A 24,168-nucleotide genomic window follows, 5' to 3' on the forward strand; every position below is an offset into this window, starting at 1 on the left:
AAAGCCTTTTTTATCTACTCCGAGTCTGGGTTTGGAGCTACTGGGAGACTAGGGGTGGGCAGGCCATCTGTGGGTGAGTCAACCGCCTCTATGGAAGAAGGCAGGTCTCTGGGTAGTAGAAGATGGGAAGGAAAGAGTGATGGAGACATAAGCTTGAAACCTGGGGCCACTGGAGTGCCTCTGTACTTCCACCAATCCCGAGAACTTGGAGATGTGTCCAAACAAGGATCAGCCTGGAAACCTGGGGATCAGTGTTTCCTCTCATCTACAGTGCAATTCTCAAGATCTGTGCATGTGTGTGCGTGAGTGTGTGTGTGTGTGTGTATGTATGTATCCTATCTCCTCTCTTATCTCCTCCTCCAATGCCTGCCTGCCCTGAACACCGTCCCCTTCCCCATCACTCGGCAACTTTCCTCTTTGAAGGGGGCAGGAGGTGGGCAGGCAGCTCATTAGGCAGCTCATGACCCTCCAGCTTGACCTTGATGAGGTGGTTGGCCAGTGCGAACTCCTCATCATCCAGCATGCCATCCCTGTCTATGTCGGCCAGCTTCCAGATCCTTCCCAGTACGCTGTTGGGCAGCTTGGAGCGCACCATCTCCTTCTTGGCATTGGCACCTTTGATCTTGCCATCCACAGGCGACAGGGTGTAGAAGATCTCGTCGTACATGGGTTTGTCCCTGGCCACCACCCACTCAGCATCATCGATGCCCTCACCAGCTCCCTCCCCATAGCCACGCCCGAAGGGGCCATGCAGAGTGCCCTCAAATGCTCCTCCCTTCACCATCTGGACTGGCTGCTGGGTCTCCTCCTGGTGCACCAGCACCATGAGCTGGGCAATGTCATGGGCCAGCATGTCATCCACCACCTCCAGTAGCTTACTTTTCAGGGGCTGGAATTTGCTAAAGTCCTGAGCCTGCAGCTGGTCCTGGGAAGAAGGAGAGAAAAGAAGGTGAGGAGAGAATACACTGGAAGGAGATTGTGCCTTTGCTGGTGAGGGTGCCTTCTAGTAATACTGAAATGTTCACAGTCTGGCTCCCTTCTCCCAGTGAAAGGAGTTTGGCCTAGAGACTAAGTTGATCTACATCCAAGAGAAAGGAGGGAAGAAGAGAGAAAAGTCTCACTGGGCTGATGGAGTTTTTCAGGAAGCAGTTGGGTAGTAGCAGGATTCGAGGGAAGTGGGCTAGGGAAGAAAGGAAATTTTAACAAATACTGGTTTGATTGGTTTATTTGGATCCCCTTAATATTATTCTAGAGAGCAAATAATGAAATTTCTCTTTAGGTTAGTTTTGGCTCTCGAGCAGAGTTTCTTGAATGCTACACCCATCTGAGACTGAGTCATGTGGGTCTCTACTTTAATAAAGGTTATCCTTGTAAAACACTGTTGGTGCTCTCACAATATCATGTCAATCATTTTTCTGTAGGAAAATCACATTCCTTCCCCATTTAGAGGAGGAAAAACTAAGGCATCAGCAACTAAAACACCAAATCATATCAGAAGCTAAGGTCATCCCCAAACCATTGGCTGGTAATTAGGGTGGGCAATGTAGTAACCTGGAGAGAGTTTTCCAAATATCGGCCCCTCCTATGAGGGTTCAGATACAGTAGGCACAGGCAGACATGTAGATTTGGAAAATCTCTCCTTCCTTGACTTCACAGGACTACCCACACCAAATCCTTAAAAGAAATATGCTCTACTTTGTGTGGCTTTGAGGTTTTGAAAAGCACAAGTCTAGAACACCAGATTTCCCCTTGACCTCTGGAGAGTGACAAGCTGAGACCTCCTTGCTCCTGCCCTGGCTCTGCCCATGGAGGTCCCTGGACACTGAGGAGACACCAGTGCTCAGGAAACTGTCACAGGAGCAAACACATCGAGTTCACCGCAGAAAAATTCAGAAAACGCCCCAGCTACATTGCAAGAGCAAATGTTAGCAAGGACATTTCTCACCTCCCCTCTAGGGCAGGGCTGAAGCAGGTAGATGGGTGGGGGTGTTGGGGGCAGGTGTCAACGATGCCCTTTCTCCTGCCTTCAGGGCATAACTTCCCAAGGCCCCTTCCACCTCTAAGTCCTCCATGTCTCTTTCAGTCTGTTCATATCTAGGTGTGCTTGGTGGGCTCCCAAGTAAATCAAAAAACCAGCTGCCATCGAGTCAATTCCAACTCATGGTTACCCCATGTGTGTCAGAGTAGAACTATGTTTCACAGGGTTTTCAATGGTTGCTTTTCAGAAGTAGATCACTAGGCCTTTCCTCTGAGGCACCTCTGGGTGGACTCAAACCTCCAACCTTTCAATTAGCAGGAAGCACATTAACCACTTGTACCACCCAGGGCTCCCAAGTAGGTGGTTCCAATATCTTCCAAGGCGGCAATGCGGGTGCTCCCATCACCCCACAGATACACCCCTGCAGGATAGCCGTTATGTTACTGATTCAGTACACTTAACAACAAAACACAGCATTGGACTGTCAAACAATTCAGAAGCTGAAATCATCTTCTATGCTGCAAAAGGATTCCTCACATTAAAAAAGGGGTCATGTGGTCTGTTTAAAATATCATCTTCCCAAATGTTCTTTTACACATCAATAAATTCTTAACAGAAGGAGAAACTAAAAGCTGAAGTGTTCCAAGCTACCTCTGATTGTCCAACACATATTACACTAGAGCAATTCTGAAATGAGTGACTTGCTCATAGTTGGTAGTTATACAAATGAATACATGAACAAATATATATTTTGAATGATTTTTTTCTTTTTCTTTTATCAGACAAGAAACTAAACATACCTTTTCAAGACTATAGTAATATTCTGAAAACCCTGATCTAAGAAACTGGTTCCCAACCTAAAAATCGTTGTCTAAAAAACCATCCAGCACAAGCTTCACAGGGCATCAAGGTGTAGTGAGACTATAAAGAATATAGGCTTGGAGGTCATAAAGAATTTAGTACCACAAAAATAATAATAATGATAATAATACTAGCAACATCTATTACTACTATTGCTGCTACCTTTTTTTTTTTTGTCTTTTTGCCTAATTAAAAAAAAAAAAACAGAAAAACTTTTTATCTTGAAATAGTTCTATAGTCACAGGAAGTTGCAAAAACAGTACCAAGAAGTCCCTTGTGTCAATCTCAATGGTGACATCTTACATAACTATTGATACTGCATATTAAGGGCTTAGTCTGTGCCAGGCTCTGTGATTTATTAGACTGATGCTCACAATGACTATATGAAGTGGGTGCTTTTGTAACCTCAGTTTATACATGAGGAGAATGAGGCTCAGCGAGGAACTAGTTATGGGGTGGTGGTTTCTTGCTTGGACCTTGGAGACAGCTCTTGGCTGTTCGATTTGCAGCCTATGTGACCACTATACTTGGAAAACACTGAGAGCTTAAGCAAGTTAATTGCTTTTGGACACCTCAGTTTCCTCATCTGTAAAAGGATAAAATGCCTCCCTCAGAGGACTGCTTGGGGAATAACATGAGAAATCACGTGATGGCACCGGGCCCAAGATAGAGGCCCCCAGTGTGCTCAAAAGATGGGGAGCTTCCTGGTGGACTTCTCCATCTCTGTGGCTTATATTCTCTTGTCCCAAATTGCTCCTAAGCAGGAGCTTTGAGGTAAACTCAAGTTCTACAGACATAACACTGAAGGAGCTGGAGAACCTATGCCAGGTGACCCATCCCACTTCATAAGGATGTGGTGGCCATGACTGGGAGGGCTGTGACTGGAAGTATCAGACCCTCAGACATCATCTCACACACTTGCTCTCAGTAGGAGCACCAGGACTTTGTGTTTCTCCCAAGGCCCAGATGTGGCACCTATTGAACCAGACACAGTTCAACAGAGAGAAAAGATTCAGATCCTCCTCTCTGCTTTCTGATTTTGGGTTGAGTTTCCACCTGGGGGATCCGAGGGTTGCTTCCTTCATACTCAGGCTGCTCAGTCAACTCACATGACACTGTCCCTTGTCTTAGGGCCCCACGTCCTTTCTTCCTCCCTCATTACCTGCATCCTCTTCAGGTTGGGGAAGTCCCCAGGTGAGATCTGGTGCTCCCGTTCGATCTGGCCATAAATCTTGGCTAGGTTGTTCACCAGCTCCTTCTTCTTGTTGTCCTTTCCAAACACAGCGGGCATCTCTTTCTTCAGAGAGCTGATGATATAGGCATGGACCTGTAAACAAGGGTGAAGAGAGAGATCTTTGGATCGAGACCCTTGGCCCATCCCTTCCTTTTAGGTTTGATCTCACCTAATCTCTTCCCATAAATCCCCTACTCCTCTTCCTCCTGCTACTTTTAAAATCATTTCTATCTCTAACTTCTTGCTCCTACATTGCTTGGAGTGCTGAGCTGTTCTCCTACATCCCACAGGAAAGGAGAGATTATGGGGAGGTTAAGGTGGAGGCAGCAACAGGATGGTGATGTTGATGATGATTACAATGAAGATAAGAACAACAGATAATATTTACTGAGCACTTCTTGGGGTGCCTAGGCATTGTGATGAGGGCTTTTACATTCTTTATCTTAACTAACCCTCCAACAACTGTTTTATTTTACAGATGTGGGAACAGGGACAGGGAGACTTGCCGGGGTTTTGGTTCACCCAAGAAATGGTAGAGTCTAGTTGAACCTGAGCCTGTGAGCCTAACCACTGTACTATGCTGTCTCCTGGGTGCCAGGGTTGGTATAGCTGACGTTTGTGATGCAGGGCCTATACGATACTGTCACATGGGTGGGCAATAGCCCAGTTGTTGGAGGCAGCAACCCTCAGCTGTTGACACCGACTCCAGTACCCCCTTCGTGAACTCTAGGCCACTACCCATGCTACCAATCTCCCCAAGGGACAACCTCACCTTGGCCAGCCTGGCTCTCTTGATGAGGTCATTGAGCTTGCGCAGGGCAGCATTTCGGGGCAGACTCTGGATGTCTCTGAACAGGTCCTGCTCTTCAGCCTCAAAGAGTTTCTGGTTGTCAGGGATGAGAAGGGGGTGGGACCAGAAGGAGCCAATGTAGACCCGGATCACCTCTGGGGTGTTCACGATCTTCGCTAGGGACCACATGAGAGCCCCGTACACCCGCATCAGCTGCTGTGTCTCGATCTGGTCAGCTTTGTTTAGCACCACGCGCATCTTGTCCTCGTGGTTTTTGAGGGCCTTGATGACTTCTGAGAACTCATCGGAGATGTCCAGTTTGTGGGCGTCAAAGAGCAGAACTATACGGTCGACCCTCTCGGCAAACCACTCAAGAACAGCTGCAAAGTCATACCCTGCCAGCAGATGGAACAGTCAAGGGGAGGGATCTGTGCAAGGAGAGGTAGTTCAGGTGCAGTAGAAAGAGCATAGACTTGGGAGCCAGACCACTTAGATTAAAATCCTGACTCTTCCACATTTTAATTATTTGGCCTTGGGCAAGTCACTCAATGTCTCTGAGTCAGTGCTTTTTCAACTATAAAATGGGCATAATAATAGTACCTAGTTAATACAATTATGAGGATTAATTACACCCAGAGCCTAGCATATAGTAAATGCTCAGTAAATGCTAGTTATTATTAATAACATTATTCTCATAAAGTCAGCCTCTAGCTAGCTCCTCTGTCCTTGCTTACTGTATTTATTAGCCAGGAGTTACTGGAAAAGAAACTTTTGACACATAATTTGCATAAAGACACAGAAATTCAATGCCAGAAAGTAACAAAACAGTGAAGTGTAAGATACTGATGATTTAGACCATGCCCATCACTGGTCTGGAAGAATCTAAGGTTCTTGTTATAAAAACGCAGGACTTGTTCTCACTCATGTTACTTACCAGCTGCAGCCCAGAAGTCCCAACTTTTAAAACTATAAGAGGTTTCTTCCTTAGAATATGACCAAGCTTCCAGCTGTTACATCTTGGTTACCTGGCACTAGGGTACTTCAGGTCAGGCTGGTTCCAGAAGCCCCAGAGCACTCATTCTGCTCAACCCTGAGTAGCTGTGGATCTGGGAGGGGCTCAAGTGGGAGGTACTCCCAACAGTCTGCAATCAGCCTGATTCGCTGACACTGGGAGCTGGAAGGGGCCTTATTTCTCTGTGTCTCCATAAAATAAGGGGACAATAGATGAGAAAGTGAGGCAAAGTGACTTGTTCAAGGACACACAGTCCACAAGCAGCAGTGCTGGGATGAGACTTTCCCAGTCTAAGTCTGAGTGGGGCTCTCAGGCCCTCCTGCCATTCACCTGTGGCACACCTCTGGCACCTTCCTGCAGGCAAGACTGTTTCTTGGACTCTGGTGTGTCCAACAATCCTGGCTCCCTGTAGCATAAGGGTACAAGAGTATACACCCTGGGATCTAAAGCTCATTGCCACCACTGAATGAGAAACCAAGCCATCAGGATAAAGGCAGTAGTCCGTTCCCTCTCTCACAGAGGGAGGCTGGAAACCAAGGCAAAGTCATTAGCCAGTTGCCTTGTGTCTGGATCAGAGACTTATGAAGCTCTGGTTTTCTGTAATAGTAGTCCTCAAACTTCGGCATGCCTCAGAATCACCTGGAGGGCTTGCTAAAACCCAGATTGCTGGGCCCAGCCCTGGAGAGTGATTCAGATCTGGGGTGGCGCATCTCTACTGAGGTGCCAGGAGATAATGATGCATTTGGTCCAAGAACCACTCTGAGAACCACTGGTCTATACAAATGATAGCTAAGACTTACATAGTATTCAGTAGGTGCCCAGCACCATTCTAAGTGACTTATAATCATCAATTCCGTTAATTCTCACAATGACCCCTATGAGGGAGATTCTAATATTAGTCCCATTTTTCAGAAAAGAAAACAGAGAGAGATGAAGTACTTTGCCCAAGGTCATTCAGCCGGTAAGTGGTGGGGATGGGATTTACATCCAGGAAGGTAGCTCCAGACTTGGTGCTATTAATCACTCCTGAACTGGCTTTCAAATGAGGTGATTTCAGACAAAGCCACAGTCTTAGATAGGGTTGGGGTGAGGGTAGATAGGTTTCAGAAGCATTCTTCCTCTACGGCATTTTTTGAACATCCAGGGACACCTAGGGGTGTATATATTTAGGGCATGTTGAAGTATTATCACAAGGGCAGTGGTGGTTCAGTGGTAGAACTCTTGCCTTCCATGCAGGAGACTGGGGTTCGACTCCTGGCCAGTGTACCTCATGGGCAGTCACCACCCATCTGTCAGTGGAGGCTTACGTGTGGCAATGATGCTTCACAGGTTTCAGCACAGCTTCTAGACTAAGACAGACTAGGAAATAAGGCCAGACAATCTACTTCTGAAAAATTAGTCAATGAAAACCCTATGGATCCCAACCATCCCATCCCATTGTGCATGGGGTTGCCATGAGTCAGGGGTGACTTGATGGCAGCTAACACCACCACCACCACCACCACCACAAAGTTTTATCACAGGGGGCAGGTGATGAGCTTAGCATGGACAGGGAAACTAGGTCGTCTAAAGCTTCTCAGAAGATCCCTTTAATAAAAGCTTTCCCAGTGGCTGTAAGAGAATTTTAACAAACAAAAGTAAAACCCTCCTCCAGATACTCCCTTCGTTCTTAAACCACGGTCTTTGGTAAGTGAAGTGCTTCCAAGCATTATTGTCCCCAGGCAGTTTTCTCCAAGATCTGTCAGTGGCTCAATTAACACATATTTTAGCAGTTTTCTCTCCCTGCTCCTGTGATAAAAAAGTAGACTCAGAAGGTGAGGAGGAGCTTAGAAATCAATAGACCACCTTCCTGATTTACAAATAGGAAAACTGAGGCTCACCTTGGGGAAGAGATGGCCCAGGGTCATCAAAGTTCCACTCCCGAAGGAGGGTCCCTGCTTGGGGCATACTTGAAGTCATAGTGTAAACTAGATTTAGCCTTTTTATTTAAGGAAAGATGCTCTCTCAGAAAAGGGCTAAGGCCCATGAAAGGGCTTCTGGCCAGGTCTCTGCCCAGTTAATTACCAGGTAGGGGCATTACCAGTCCCACCTTATAGATGGTCAGCAGAAGCTTTGAAAGATACGACTCACCTCAGACCACCCTGCTTATAGGAAGCCGCCCTTGGGTCACAAATTCTAGCTCTCCAACTCTAAGTTCAATGCTTGTTCTGGCTAGGAAGACTTTCATCTGGTCATAACATCTCATTTCACCCTCACAACACCCCGTGAGGTAGGCAGGGCGAGGTGTATCATGCTTACCCTACAAAGGAGGAAACTGAGGTTCAGAGAGGTGAGGTGAGAGTCAATAGATGGCCAGTGCTAGGACCAAGTCTGGACTGGGTGCCCAGGCCCTAGATTTATTGCCCAGTAGCACCTGGCCAGCACCTGTCAGCCGCCCTGCCTCCCTCCTCTCCCTGGCATGCAAGCCCCCAGAGGCACTTGGGATGGGGCTGCAACCTGTACCCCTCTGAGTGCCCTTCCGCCACTCCCCAGAGCTGGCTCAAGTCTATTTTTAATCTTCCCTTTTGCACAGCCCCATGCAGGGCTGCTCTCACCTCCCAAAGGTAGTCCCTCAGAGCTGTGGGAGCTGAGGGGCCAGAGGGCTCAGAAAACCTGGGCCACCTGACCCCCCACTCCAACCCCCACCCCTGAAAACAGATCGTGGCTTGGCTGCTGTGGTGCCTGTGGAGGAATCTGCATGATTTGCCCTCCATGGCAGGTGGGAAGGGCAGCAGGGCTCAAAAGTCCTTGGCATTCTGCAGATCCCTATGCCCAAATCCAGTCTGACATGAATTTCAGCTGTGGTGGTGCAGGGCCTGGGGAGGGGCAGCTGGGAAGAGCATGCTGCTGGCCCCTCCAATCTGTATAGCAAATTTTGCCCCTCCACACTCACACACAAATGCCGGCTCACATCAGTGGCTCATAACTGGCTAAGGCAGCCAGAGCAGCTATCACTTGGTGCACTTTACTGACTAGGAAATGGAGGCTTAGAGAGAGTAAGGGTCAAAGACAAGTCCAGAAATCAGGTCTTCCCACCCTTAAGTGCAGCACTGTAGCAGCCCCTCTACATGGCTGGGGAAAGTAAAGGGGCCAGAGAAGCTGCAAAGGGGCTCCTGCCCCTCCAACTTCTGTTTAGTCCTTGATGACACCAGCAAGGCAGAGAGGAGGCTGTGTCTGCAAAAGCTGGGGTTTAAGAGTAACTTCCTACAACCTGACCACCCCCTCAACTCCGGGTGGGGTAGGGGAGCAGCAGCACCATGTCACTACTGCCAGAACAGGACAGCCCCTGACCATGTCTGTCCCTGCCAGTCAGGGGCTCCTAGGAGTTCTTCCAGCCATCTGTGCTTACACCTGTTCCCCTGCACCCCTTGAAATCCTCAGAATGAAGCTGTCTCCCCACTGGACTGGGAAATCCACCAGGCAGAGACGGTGTCTCATCCTGCTGTCTCCTCCATACCCAGGAAGGTACCTGGTACACAGTAGGTGCTCTATCAGTACTTGATGAATAGAACTGAAACATGAACCCTGCTCTGTGTTTTACATCTGGAAGGCAGTGACCAGTTTTTACTGGACCTCAGTTTTCTGGTCTGTGACTTGGAACCAACCAGTGACTCTGCCATGAGGTCACTGTGAGAATCAAATCAAATAAGAGGATGTAGGTGAAACTGTTTGATTGTGGCCTTGGTTGTTCCTATTGCTCCATCTCTCTTTATAAAGCACTCCTTCTAAGTGCCAGTTTCCATGAGATATGATGTGTCCTAAAGGGGTCACCTGAGGAGCCCTGGCCTGTGCAAACCCAGCTTTAGTTCCTCCTCAGACATTAATTCATTGTGTGTCCTTGGGTAAGCAGCCTCCCCTCTCTGGACCTGGGTCTCTTTGCTCTTCATGCCAGGGATTTGAACCAAACCATCTCTGAGCTTCCTTTCTCCATTCACAAACAAGACCAGAGAGGTGAGGGTGGGGAGTACAGCAGGATGGATAGAGACTAGACACAAGGAAGCCCCTGAAGGTACAGCTAGAAAAGGCTGGGGGTTGCTGTCTTAACCACCTTGGGGATGCCTATGTGACGTCTCCTGCCTGAGGACAGGCAGATGGCTTCTGGGAATCCTTTCTATGACTTTATAAGCACAGGGCCCTCTTATTCATCCTCTTATTTTTACAAATGTTGCATTCTCTGATAAACTGCTATCAAATTACAAAGTCAGCAATGCCAGGAGCCTCCTACCTAGGGGTGGCTGTGAGGACCATCAGCATCAAGCAATGCCTCCATGGGGCTCCACTGAAGCTCAAACTCCCTGCTCCTAGTAAATTCAGGGCTCTGTAACCTCTAGGATGGATATGCAATGGTTTCAGTGGCCTGGACTTATACACATACTAAAAAAAAAAAAAAAAAGCCAAATCCATTGCTGTCCAGTCGATCCCAACTCATAGTGACCCTATAGGACAGAGGAGAACTGCCCTGTAGAGTTTCCAAGGAATGCCTGGTAGACTGGAACTGCTGACCTTTTGGTTAGCAGCTGTAGCACTTAACCACTACACTATGCATACTGAAGAGGATCCTAATTCTCTAGATGGGAGCTTCTGAAAGGCACCAACTGTGCCCCCGAAGTAAAAGGGCATGGAATTAGCTCTGCCAATTTTTTGTTGTGAGGCCTTAGGCAAGCCTGAACTTCAATCTTCTCAGCTGTAAAGTGGGGATAATAATGCTTGACTGAATGAGGGGGTCAATGACAGAGCCAAGCCAGGCAATAAGATCTAACAGCAGAGGGAGACCCCAGACTGAGTAAAGTGCCTCTGTCCTGATGTTCGGGGTGACCAGCATGTCCATGCCAGGCCCCCCTCTCCCCTTGGTCCCCAGGACATCGCTGAGACTCACAACAGGAGCTCCTGAGTACCTGCAATAGCCCACGGGTCCACAAATATGCACTAATGAGTGGTGGGGAGATTTGAGCCCTGAGAGATTGAAATGGAGAAGCTGCCCTTCCTGAATTACTTTACAGCAAATGTGCTGGCTCTAAGCAATGTGGTCTGGGGAGCGTTTGGGGATCTGTGACTATCTCCTCCCCACTGATAGACTCCAGAGGACTGGAAAAAAACATTTCTACCTAATGCCAGGAAGGAGGAAATCAATGAGGCAAACACAATAAGCAAGGCAACTCCTTAATCACCCACAGCTTCCTCCAGTCTAAGCAGTGCAAGGGTACATGACCAGGCAGCATGTGTCTTTGTATTTTACAAAATACTTTCTCACTGGGACGTCACAATTCTCCACATGTCAGGAGGTAATCGAGGAAGACTTGTTATGTTCACCTGTCTTAGGGGTGAGGGAGTCGGGAAACAGAGAGGCATGGTCACAAAGCTAGGTGGTGGCAAGCTCAGGCCAGACCCCGATCTTCAACATCCAGTCCACATTTTCTTCTTACCTCATGGTATATTTGAGGCTGGAGCTCAGAGGACTGAGCACGCATTAGTTGTGGTGGGCACATAAAATCCCACCCCAAAAAATCTCTTTCAAGACTTAAAGACACTTTAAAAGGTATCTGTTAGGAATTGAATTGTGTCCCCCCAAAATGTGTGTCAACTTGGCTAGGCTGTGATTCCCAGTACTGCATAATTGTGCACCATTCTGTCATCTGATGAGATTTTCCTATGTGTTATAAATCCTACCTCTATGATGTTAATGAGGCAGGATTAGAGGCAGTTATGTTAATGAGGTGGACTCAGTCTACAAGATTAGATTGTATTTTGAGTCAATCTCTTTTGAAACATAAAAGAGAGAAGCCAGCAGAGAGACAGGGGGACCTCCTTTCAGGAGGAATGCAGAACCAGGAGGGGAGTATGTCCTTTGGACCCAGGGTCCCCGCAACGAGAAGCTCTGAGATCAGGGAAGACCTCCCCCAGAGCCAACAGAGAGAGAAAGCCTTCCTCTGTAGCTGGCACTGTGAATTCAGACTTCTAGCCTCCTAAACTGTGAGTGAATAAGTTTCTCTTTATTAAAGCCATCCACTTGTGGTATTTCTGTTATAGCAGCACTAGGTGACTAAGACAGCATCTATTTCCAAAATGTGGGAATAGTTCAGACGGCAATGGGGAGCAAATGTTACATTAGACGCCTCCCAGAAATAACTGCAAAAAGTGGCCGAAGCAGACTGGTCACAGGCCTCAGATGACTAGGAAACCATCAGCGGAGGCCTTTTGACAGGTGTGGGGATTCTGCTCAGGCTGTGAATACAAACAGGGGTGTGTGTGCACAGGCAGGAGATCTGGGGATCCCAGAGGCCCTTAGTGTGGACCTGACTCCAGTGAAAGTGCCAGGGCAGGCTCGGGATGTGAGGCTTGGAGCAGCAGCCCAGCCTCTCAAGGTCTCAGCTCTGAAGACCCCCAGGGAAAATGTATAGATGAAAAGTTTGCACTGATTCCTACTTCTTGGCATTTTTCCTGGGTATCTGACAAGGTGCCAAAAAGCCACTGGGCTGGAAATCAGGAGACCAGAGTTCCCAGTCCGGCTGTGTGACCCGGGGCAAGTTCTTTACCCAGTCTGGCCCTACCATGCTCACCTCTGCTGAAAGGGGTCTGCTGCGGGGAGCTTCCAGCTGTGTGGCCTGTGATGTGACACAGGGAGGGGCTGATGACGATTTCTAGCCTAGAAGCAGCCATGAAATGTGGTCCCCCAGTGAGGACACTTGTTCTTCTGGGGCCCTCACCTCTGCTCCATCCTAGTTTCTTCCCAGCAATGGGCCCTGACTGGGCATATCCTATCACTTCCAGGAAGCACCTCTGCCCACCTCTCCTGCCCACTGCAGTGTGTCTTCATCCAGAGTGCTAGCCCTAGACCTCAGGGCTCAGCTTCCTGGATGCCATACCAGGAAATGAATCTGACCCTCACACTTCCCCACCCCAACACACACACACATCCCAGGCCTGGCAGAAGGGCCCCACCCTGCGTAAGGACCATGTTTTGCCTGGCTTTAGTCTAGGGCCTGAGTGCTCCTTCTGGTGAAGCCTGAGGCAGAGGGAGCCCTTGGGGGCAGCTCACTTTCCAGAATGTGGCAGTCTAACATGGCACATAGGCCTGCCGGCCCCATAGTATGCCTCTGTGCAAATTTGGTAATGTACCTCTTTTTCTGATGAGACACAGCGCTGTGCCAGACAGAAGTCTCAGTGAGTGGAGCATGGGCTGAATTTTAGGCTCTACGTGCCTCTCCTCCTGGTGACCTTGTGCAGGGCAGTCTCTGTAGAACTGTCCATGAAGGCCCTGTCCTGCCCTGGGCGGGCCAGAGGGATGGAAGAAGTGCCCAATCTGCTCTGTGAACAAACCCAGAGCTCCGAGAGCCCCAGGCAAGAAGCCCATGACAAAGCACATTTGGTTCTATGCACACGCTTGTATGCCTGTGAGGGGGTTTGTGAGGGGTGGTGTGTATGTGGGTTTGGGTATGCACGCATGTGTATGTGTATGTATACATGTGGGGTTTGCACGAGGTATGTATGTGTGTCTGTGAGTGTATGTTTGTGTGGGTGTATGTGGGTATATGTGTGGGGGGAGTGTGGGCGAGGCATGTATGTGTGTGTGGTGTGTGGGGGTGTATGTGCATTTATATGTGGGAGTATATATGTGTGTATGGGGGGGTTGTGTGAGGTGTATATGTATGTATGTGGGTGTATATGTTCATATGTGTGTGTGGGGTGTATGTATGGTGGTGCATATTTGTGTGTGAGGTGTAGGTGTATGTAGGTGTAAACTGGAACTACCAGGTTCTACGGCACATTGTGAAGAAGGATGGGAGGTATTCTGCACACTCAAAACTTCCCTTGTTTGTGGTCCACTGATTCCTGGAGGGAGTCTGATTTCCCTCCCTAAACTTTTCTGGTCTCCTCAGGGTGCTGAGGTGAGCACTGCCCAAGGCTAGCAATGCAGTGTTGGGGCTCAGCTCTGGGTTCTTGTTTTTATCACAGGATGCTTTTCCCAGCAGTTGCACTTATGGCCTGGACTCAGTAACGCAGGGAAGAAACTGGCTTGCATAGCTACTCATGGGCCATTACTTCTCCCAGAGGTAAGAGGGACCTGGTGCTTAGTCAGCGTGGCATGGGGCTGGGCGGGGATAAGAAGGTAGGCAAGAAAACCAAGCACCCAATCTGCACAGGGCAGTCACTTAGGTACAAAGACAAAGGTAGGAGAGAAGGCAGAGGAATAGGAAAAGAATGGAATGAGATAGGATCCCAGGAAGGCAGGAGTCCCTGGAATCAGGACCGCTACATATGGCCACACAGGCTGTGCACTGAACAACTGCATGGGGGCGCCATTCACATAGTGTTCCTGGGGTTGTATGATAGGTGGACCTGGCTTGTTGGTAACAGGAAAGAAGGAAGCTCACCGTGATCGAGACACAAAGCTGAGGTTTGTGTTTCCATTATTGTTTGTGTGATGGGTATCATTACCACATTTACACATGGAGACATTGAGGTTCAGAGAGAAACTGTGACCTGTCAAAAACCACACAGGTTCTAAAACCCAGGTCTCTGAATTCCCAGTCCAGGGCCCTTGGAAACCCCAGCACCTGGAGCCAGCTGTCCGGACATACTAGTCTTCCAGGTCCACATACCACCACCCCCTCCCTCCAGGTAGTACAGCTTCAGAAGCCTTAGGCTCTCAAGAGACTTCCTTGAGGAGACACAGGCTGCTCATGTGAAACAGTAAATTCCCTTTAGGCCTAAACCCAGAATAGGCCAAGATGGACCACTTGTGGGGCTGGTTAGGAGAGAGCGAGTAATTAGGGTAACAAATAGAAATGAGACAGAACCGCCCAGCTGCCCTTCCACAGGGCCCCGCCCCTCAGCCAGGGTGCCCACAGTGGGCATGTAGGCGGGAAGAAGGGAGGTGAGGAACCCCAGAGGCCATACTTCCCCCTTCACTCCATCCTCATTACTATGCCGCCCTCCGCAGGGAGCTAAGGGGACCTGGCTCCCCAGACTCCCTTCACAGCGGACATTCTACCAGTGCCGCAGGGCACGCAGACCACCAATGACATGAACTGTTCACAGTTTCTGAACTCCCCTCTGACTCAGTTGCTTCCTTTCCCGTCTTTTTCCAAGGTTTCACCTCTTATGTACCCAAGCAAACCCCCAAACCAAACTCACTGCCGTCAAGTCGAATTCTGACTCATAGCAACCCTGTAGAACAGAGTAGAACTGCCCCATAAGGTTTCCACAGCTGTAAGTTTATATGGAAGCAGACTGTCACATCTTTATCTCGCAGAGTGGCTGGTGGGTCCGAATCACCGACATTTTGGTTAGCAGCCAAGCGCTTTAACCACTACGCCACCAGGGCTCCTAAATCCCTAAGCACCAGGCTGTAGAAATAGAGGTGCAAAAAAGGAGCTGGGGGAGGGGCAGGGCTTTGCTGTCCAGGATTTTCATGCCTCTCTGCAAAGAGCCTCCTACCCTCCCCCTCCCACCCACCCAATCCAGAATGAGGACCTTGGAAGAGCAGGTTGCGTCTTCCCTTAAGAACAAACTGGGGTTAGCAGGTTGTTAACCTGGAGGGCCTTTTGTGCTGTCTTCTCTACTGCCCACCAAGGATGTACCCCCAAAGAGCCAAGGTGCACCCCCCAAAGAGCCGAGCCTGGTCCTGCCACCCAAAGTCTGCCCTCATCATACAGCAGCACTGGGAGAAAGAAAGCCAGAGTGCTGGAGCCCAGTTCTAACACTAGCGGCCTGCTGACAGGTCGAGGCCCTGCCCTGCCTCAGGCCTCCTTGGTGCATAGCTACAGCAGCACAGCTGTCACCCCCCTGAGGCTATGGAGTCACCTGGTAGGGCCTGGACAAGTGGGTGCCAGCCTGGGCAGACAAGCTGCAGGCAGGCCTCTGAGTCTGCCCCAGCTGGAGCCACCAAAGAGCACAGAGTCAGAGGCACATGCCAGGAAGCAGTCAGTCACCAAAGGTTGATTCCGGCAAGAGTTCTGGCCCTCCTCAGAGAACTCTTGCTGGTCAAGAAAGCTTTCCCGTCCTGGAGGCTGATTTCCAAGTGCTGATTTGGCTTCAGCCCCAGATCACAGCTCCAACATTGAGGTGAGTGCAGTTTCTTTTCATTTGATTTTCTTGCCAGGGATGTGGCACAGAAGGGGTAGGGGGCCACCCAGGTCACACACAGCATGTTGTGGCAGCACAGACTGAGGGTGGGGAGCCAGGAACAAGTTTTTAGGTTTTTAATGCATCAATCTCAGCATTTTAGAGCTAAAAAGAACTAGTGGTGATGATGATGATGAGCTATAACTCTTAATGCTTACAGGGTACTTGCTGTATGCGAGGCAGATAACACTATAAGGTAGGTATTATTATTTTTCCGCATTTTACAGATGAAGAAACTGAAGTAAAGAAACTCACCAAGGTCACACTGGTGGGAAGTGGCAGTCTAGCTCTAGAGTTTAGTCTCCTAACCATCATGCCATGTTATTGCACTTGATTAGCAATTACCCCATACTTGTCTGGAGTGGACAGTTTTCACACACCCAGTTCCCCATTCTTACCGCCCAGAGCACATGTCAGCCTTCTTCCACAGCACTCATGCATTGTGCTGAAGTGCTCTGTACACATTTGCCCCCCAGAGCAAGGACGGCAGTGGCTTTACAAGCAAGCCAGGGTCTGGCCCATGGCAGGTGACTCTTGGACAATGAATAAACCAGGTGAGGTGAGAAAGGCAGATATTAATGTCTCCATTTTACAGATAAGGAAACTGAGGCCAGCTGGGCTCCTGTCTCTTGAGCTACAATGAGCCCAAACTCATCCGCTGGCCCCTGTCTTTGACCACCCCATGTAAAACAGCCCCATACAGCACATGAGACAGTGCCAGCTCTTCAACGGGCAGCAAGGTCTTGGGTGCCTCTTTCCTGCTACAGCAGAGGGCAAACATACCAGAACATACCATGGAGCCCAGTCCGAGCATCAACCAGGGCCTTGCTTACCTCGGCTGATCCTCTGCTTCTCCCCAGAGAGGATCCCCGGGGTGTCGATGACACTGATGCTCTCCAGCACAGGGTTGCGCAGCTGGGCACATACGAACCTGCACAGGTGGAGAGGGAATTCTGTGGTCAGCCCCTGCCCTCCAGATGCCTCTCATTCACGCTCATTTCAGCCACTCACCAGCCTTCCCTGACTCACCCACATAGCTCCAGCCACCTGTATCTTTCCCTTCTAGTTGAGCTGTTGCTTGTATGTTGAAGGGTTCCAGTTCAGTGTAGGCGTGCTCAGTCCCCAGAATGGGGTTTATAGCTCATCCAGAAGTGGGCCCTCCAGTTCTCTTGTATCTCCACACATCCCATCCTAGAGTGCACTACAGTGTGGTAAACTGCTGACTGACCAGTATGGCAATTCCATATTGACAGCCTGTCCCTCAAGCATGACCACAGTCTTGGTCTGATTCTTGTGGCCCAAGAAGTCCTTAGCTGTCTTTGGCCCTGTCTTGGGTGACTACAGCTAACTTTACCCTCTCTCTGAGCCTCAGCTTCTTTGGATAGTTAATGAGAAGACTTTTGCCTCCTATTTATAATGGGCCCCTAAGGACTGGGGGCAGGAGGAACTTGAAGGGTCTGCCCCCCAATGACCAGTGCATGCAGAGCAGGGCGTAGAGATTCCCCTCCTGGTTCAGTCTTCATTAGCTGGTGACCCTGGGCAAAGTCACTGCACTTCTTTGAATGTGTCCCCATTTGTAAGGAGCCGTTCAACAGTTACTGAAATCCTACTCTGCAAGACAGTATGCTGAGTGCCATGGGACAGAGGCTCACAAGCCTTTCTGGATTAACATGTAGATTCCCAGGCCACAGCCAGACTCATCTGCAGCAGTAGGCCGCAGGAATATGTACTCTGAGGAAGATCACTGGGGGATTCTGAAGCAGCCAGGGTCCTATGCTTGTGAACCCATGCTGTCGGGGACACGATGATGTTCAGACCTTTGTCCCTCCCCCAACCAAGGAGGGCACAGTCTGGTGGAGGAGAGAAGGCATGTACTCAGGCAACTACAATTTGAGGTGTATCAGGACCAGCACCACGAGGGAGGTCAGTTGAAGTGCTTGGGGAGATCCAAGGCAGAGGGATGGCTTTCAGGGGTGGCTTCCTGGAGGAGGAGGCCCTGGAGCTGGCTTGAAGGATGGGTCATGCTGCCCAGGAATGTTTATTTAGGCAAGTTTACTTGTTGTTGAGTCGATTCCGATTCATGGCTACCCCATGTGTTACAGAGTAGAACTGCTCCATAAGGTTTTCTTGGCTGTGATCTTTATGGAAGCAGATTACCAAGCCTTTCTTCCACAGCACCACTGGGTGGATTTGAGCCTCCAACCTTTAGGTTAGTAGTCGAGCACAAACCATTTGTACCACCCAAAGGGCTATAATGTCAAACATCGCTTTTAAGACAGCAATTGTTTTAGTCATTTAGTGCTGCTGTAACAGAAATACCACAAGTAGATGGCTTTAACAAAGAGAAGTTTATTCTCTCACAGTCCAGTAGGCTACAAGTCCAAATTCAAGGCATCAGCTCCAAGGGAATGTTTTCTCTCTCTGTCAGCTCTGGAGGAAGGTCTTTATGATGCATCAGTCTTCCCTTGGTCTGGGAGCATCTCAGAGCAGGAACCTCAGGTCCAAAGGATGCGCTCTGCTCCCAGCACTGCTTTCTCGGTGGTATGAGGTTCCCATGTGTCTCTGCTCGCTTCTCTCTTTTATATCTCAAAAGAGATTGGCTTAAGACACTATCCAATCTTATATACCTCATCAGTATAACTGCATCTAATCCATCTTATTAGATGATAGTGATTGAATGTATAACACATAAGGAAATTATATCAGATTACAAAATGGTACACAATTATACAATACTGGGAATCATGACCCAGCCAAGTTGATAACACACATTTTTGGGGGGACACAATTCAATCCATGGCATTCCACCCTTTGACCCCCAAAAAATCATGTCCTTGCAACATGCAAAACATATTCATCTCATCATATCACAGCAAAAGTCTTAACTCCAAGTCCAAAATCCAAAAATTCCTCTTCATCTGTGAAATCTAGAATACAAGTTAACTGCTTCTAAAGGTACAATGGCAGAAGAGGCACAAGCTAGACATTTCCATTATAAATGGGAGAAACTGGAGGAGAAGAAGGGATAACAGGCACCAAGGAAGTCAGCAGAACACATTACATTAGCCCTTCAAGGCTTGAAAATCATCTTCTGTTCTCTGAGACAATTTACACAACAGCCCTGCCCTCCAGACTCTAGGTATTGACCACACTCTCTGGATTCTGAGTGAAGGCCCCTCGGCCCTGGGCTTCAGCTCTGCCTTCCAGGCCTACTGGGACAGCAACTCTGCTCCCTCAGCTATAGGCGCACCATTCTCCTAGTCCATCGGAGTGACAACTCCACCCTTAGAAACACTGGAGGCCTTGGCTCTACCATTTGAAACCCCAGAGGTCCTGGCCATACCTTTCGAGACTGAGGCAGCTTGGCTTTTTGCGTTCCTTGTCTCTTCAGCTTCTGCTTCCAGTGGCCTCTTGGCCCTTGGGTCTTATGCCCGCATCTGCCCCACTAGGGTAAGTGTTCCAAAGCTCAGTAGCTCCACGAGTAAGTGCCTGGAGGCATCACACTCGGCCAGTAAACTTCGGCAGGAGGGCACTCAACTCTCTTGCTCTGTGGGTTGGCAAACTTAGCTCCACTGATAAGTGCCTGGAGGCACCCCACTCTACCAGGAAGCCTCCTGCGCGCAGGTACTCAGCTCTCTCGCTCAGTGGGTCAGCTCCAGTGCTGTCTGGCACTGATCTCCTAGTTCTGCTGCTGTCATTTCTCTGCTGCTGTCACTTCTCTGCTGCTCCTGGTCCTCTATCCATTCACAGGTTCAAAATCACCTCCATATTTTAGGTATCTGTTAGAGCAGCACCCCACTCCTGGTACCAAATTCTGTCTTAATCATCTAGTGCTGCTATAACAGAAATGCCACAAGTGTATGGCTTTAACAAACAGAAGTTTATTCTCTCACAGTCCACTAGGCTACAAGTCCAAATTCAGGGCACCAGCTCCAGGGGAACTCTTTCTCCGTCGGCTCTGGAGGAAGGTCCATATCATCAATCTTCCCTTGGTCTGGGAGCTTTCCTGTGCAGGAACCTCAGGTCCAAAAGATGCGCTCTGCTCCTGTCACTGCTTTCTTGGTGGTATGAGGTCCCCATCTCTCTCCTTGCTTCCCTTTCCTTTTATCTCTTGTAAGATAAAAGATGGTGCAGGCCACACTCCAGGGAAACTCCCTTTACACTGGATCAGGGATGTGACCTTAGTAAGGGTGTTACAATCCCAACCTAACTCTCTTTAGCATAAAATTACAACACAATATGGAGGACAATAACACAATACTGGGAATCGGAGACAGGGCCAAGATGGCAGAGTAGTCAGATGCTTCCGGTGGTCCCTCTTACAACAAAGACCTGAAAAAACAAGTGAATCGATTATATATGACAATCTAGGAACTCTGAACATCAAAGGAAAAGTTGAGGCATTGGACTGGGTGGTAGGGAGAGGGAGAAATGGTTTGGAAGTGGCGAGGAGTTTCCAGACCTGACCTGGCGGGAGCTGGAGCCCTTCAGGGCGGATGAGCTAGTGGTGCGTGGTGAGGCAAGCGGCGGTGCTTGGGAGGCGTTTTCCACATAGGGAGAGACCCAGTGGCAGAGAGTCTACTCCACCATCCAGAATCAGTGAGAAGCACTCCTCGATCAATGAAAGATAAGTACTTGCATCTGGCCTACCATGCGGATCAAAAACACCCCACTTTGGGAAAAAACTCTCTCCCATTTACCTCCCTGCTCCCTGCTCTGCACTGGGTCTGGGATGGCTTCACTGATTGCCAAGTCCACTGGGCTAGAAGTAGGACTCGTCATGCACCCTGAGCCATTCTTCTGGCCTTGGAGAGGGAACAAATTAACAAACGGGGAAAAAATAATCTGCTGGCTCCCCTAAGCCAGGAATTCAGAGTAGGCACAACTCCTTTGCCTAGGCACAGGCATAAGGGGTCCACGGACTTTGAGTGTCTTTCCCTTTGCATAGACTTCTGTAGGCCCATTTCAACAGCACAGGCCCTCATTAATACAGTACAACAGAGTATATACCTAAAGTCTAACTTCAACTGTTTCAGCTGTGAAGTGGCAGGTTCGTAATATTTGACACTGCTCTGCCCAATAAGCAGGGTCTTCACCTACTGTCTGAGTTATCTAGTGCTGTTACAACAGAAATACCACAAGTGAGATGGTTTTAATGAAGAGAAGTTTATTTCCTCACAGTTAAAGTAGGCTAAAAGTCCAAATTCAGGGCATCAGCTCCAGGGGAAGGCTTTTTCTCTCTGTCGGCCTTCTTCTCTTTAGTGTTCCCCCGGACTAGGAGTGTCTCTGTGCAGGGACCCCGGTCCAAAGGACGCTCTCTGCTCCCGGCACTGCTTTCTTGATGGTATGAGGTCCCCCGTCTCACTGCTCAATTCTGTCTTTTATATCTCAAGAGATTGCCTCAGGACACAATCCAGTCTTGTAGATCAGGTCCTGCCTCACTAACACAACTGCTACCCATCCTCCCTCATTAACATCATACAGGCTGGTTTACAACATACAGGAAAATCACACAGTACCAGGAATCATGGCCTAGCCAAATTGACACACACATTTTTTGGGGGACATAATTCAAACCATGACACCTACCCACATCAGGGGCTTGAGGACTGGTAGCTCCACCCATGCCACTTAGTCACCTGCAACAGGGGCCCAAGAAAAGTGGTGCCCCCAAGTCCTTACAGCCAACAGCACCAGGTGCTCATAGTCTGGCTACAAAACCCACCCACCTAAGTGCTCTAGGAAACAGGGACACGCTTTCCTCCTGGATACTTGGGGCGGCTATTGGCCCCTTGCCTTGTTCAGGGTGAGACCCCTGCTGCAACCAGATGCCTGTGCCTACACCAATCACCCATGCCTGTCTACAACTCTAGATGAGAGCCTGCACCACACACTTGGTGGCCGACTACCTGGACACCTAAGCTGAATCTACACAGGAGGAGTGGGCAGACTCCTGGGCTCACATACTTAGTGTCAGCTCTGGCCACCTAGTAGCAGGACGTGGGAGCTTCAGGGGTGTTGGTGATCGGTCTACCTCACATGAGCAACCTATTTGGGCATATCAAAACAAAACAAAACAAGAAGCTAGCATACAGTAAGCAAACATAAAATAAATACATATAATAAGTTATTGATGGCTTGGAGACAACAATCAATATCAAATCACATAAAGAGGTCATGATGGCTTCAGCAAGCTCCCCAAATAAAGAATCGAGAAATTTTCCAGAGGAAGAGAATTTCTTGGAATTACCAGAGGCAGAACACAAAAGATTAATATATAGAACTCTTCAAGATATCAGGAAGGAAATGAGACAAAACGCAGACCAAGCAATAGAGGAACTTAAGAAGATCAGGGAAGAGCATAATGACAAATTTAATAGGCTGCAAAAATCCATAGAAAGACAGCAATCAGAAATCCAGAAAATTAACAATAAAATTTCAGAATTAGACAACTCAATAGAAAGTCATAGGAGCAGAAGTGAGACAATGGAAGTCAGAATTTGTGAGATTGAAGACAGAGCACTCGACACCAACTTATTTGAGGAAAAATCAGATAAAAGGATTTAAAAAAATGAAGAAACCCTAAGATTATGTGGGACTCTATCAACAGCAATAACCTAAGAGTGACTAGAATACCAGAAGAGGGAGGATAACAGAAAATACAGAGAGAATTGTTGAAGATTTGTTGGCAGAAATCTTCCCTGATATCGTGAAAGATGAGAAGATATCTATCCAAGATGCTCATTGACCTCACATAAGGTAGATCCAAAAAGAAAGTCACCAAGACATATTATAACCACACTTAGCAAAAGCAAAGATAAAGCGAGAATTTTAAGAGTGGCTAGGGAAAGACAAAAAGTCATCTACAAAGGAGAGTTAATAAGTTTGGACTACTCAGTAGAAACCATGCAGGCAAGAAAGCAATGGGATGACATATATAAAGTCTTGGAGGAAAAAAACTGCCAGCCAAGAATTACACATCCAGGAAAACTGTCTCTCAAATATAATGGCGAAAGTAGGACATTTCCAGATAAACAGAAGTTTAGGGAATTTACAAAAACTAAACCAAAATTACAAGGAATACTAAAGGGAGTTCGCCGCTTACAAAATCAATAATATCAGATAACAACCCAAGCCTAGAACACAGGACAGAGCAACCAGATAGCAACTCAGATAGGGAACTCACAAAAATAAATCAAGGCTAAAACACTGAAAATAGGGAAACAAGAGTTGTCAATATGTAAAAGAGGCAATTAAAACAAAATACAGGGACTCTAATAAAATGTAGACATAGAATTTTCATATGGAGACTAATGCAGACGATATAAAGAAATAAAACACTGGAATAAACTTAGAAAAATAAGGGTAAATACTAAGGTAACCACAAAGGAAGCTAACAATCCTACACTTCAAAATGAAAACCAAGAAAAATATAAAGACTCAGCAAATACAAAATCAACAACAATTAAAAAGAAGAAGAAAAAACACATAAAGAAAAACCACTCAACACAGAAAATTAAATGGAACAAAGAAACTGTCAACAACACACAGAAAAAGACCTAAAAATGAAAGCATTAAACTCATACCTATCAATAATTACACTGAATGTAAATGGACCAAATGTACCAATAAAAAGACAGAGAGTGGAAGATTGGATAAAAAAACACAATCCGTCTATATGCTGCCTACAGGAGACACACCTTAGACTTAAAGACACAAACAAACTAAAACTCAAAGGCTAGAAAGAAATACATCAAGCAAACAACACTCAAAAAAGAGCAGGAGTGGCAATATTAATCTCTGACAAAATATACTTTAAAATAAAATCCATCACAAAGGATAAGGAAGGACACTATATAATGATTAAAGCCTCAATATACCAGGAAGACACAACTATAATAAATATTTATGCACCCAGTGACAGGGCTCCAAAATACATAAAACAAACTCTAACAGCATTGAAGACAGAGAGATAGACAGCTCCACAAAAGTAGTAGATTTCAACACACCACTTTAGGTGAAGGCCAGAACATACAGAAAGAAGCTCAACAAAGACATGGAAGAGCTAAATGCTACAATCAACCAACTTGATCTCACAGACATATACCGAACACTCCACCCAACAGCAG

General features: G+C 47.8%; 1 protein-coding gene across 1 annotated transcript in view; it reads right to left on the minus strand.

Annotated features, from left to right (window-relative positions):
- Positions 1-354: 354 nt before the first annotated feature.
- EHD3 (EH domain containing 3) overlaps positions 355-24,168 on the minus strand; it is a 58,007-nt gene continuing 34,193 nt past the window's right edge. Inside the window, exons 3-6 of the mRNA XM_004369584.2 lie at positions 16,873-16,970; positions 4,846-5,258; positions 4,002-4,166; positions 355-925 (exon numbers count right to left, since the gene is read on the minus strand). Coding sequence (XP_004369641.1) covers positions 398-925; positions 4,002-4,166; positions 4,846-5,258; positions 16,873-16,970 — 1,204 coding nt within the window. The 3' untranslated portion in view covers positions 355-397. The remainder of the gene's footprint in view (positions 926-4,001; positions 4,167-4,845; positions 5,259-16,872; positions 16,971-24,168) is intronic.

Source organism: Trichechus manatus, unplaced genomic scaffold (genome assembly GCF_000243295.1).
Source record: "Trichechus manatus latirostris isolate Lorelei unplaced genomic scaffold, TriManLat1.0 scaffold00005, whole genome shotgun sequence".
NCBI lineage: Eukaryota > Metazoa > Chordata > Mammalia > Sirenia > Trichechidae > Trichechus > Trichechus manatus.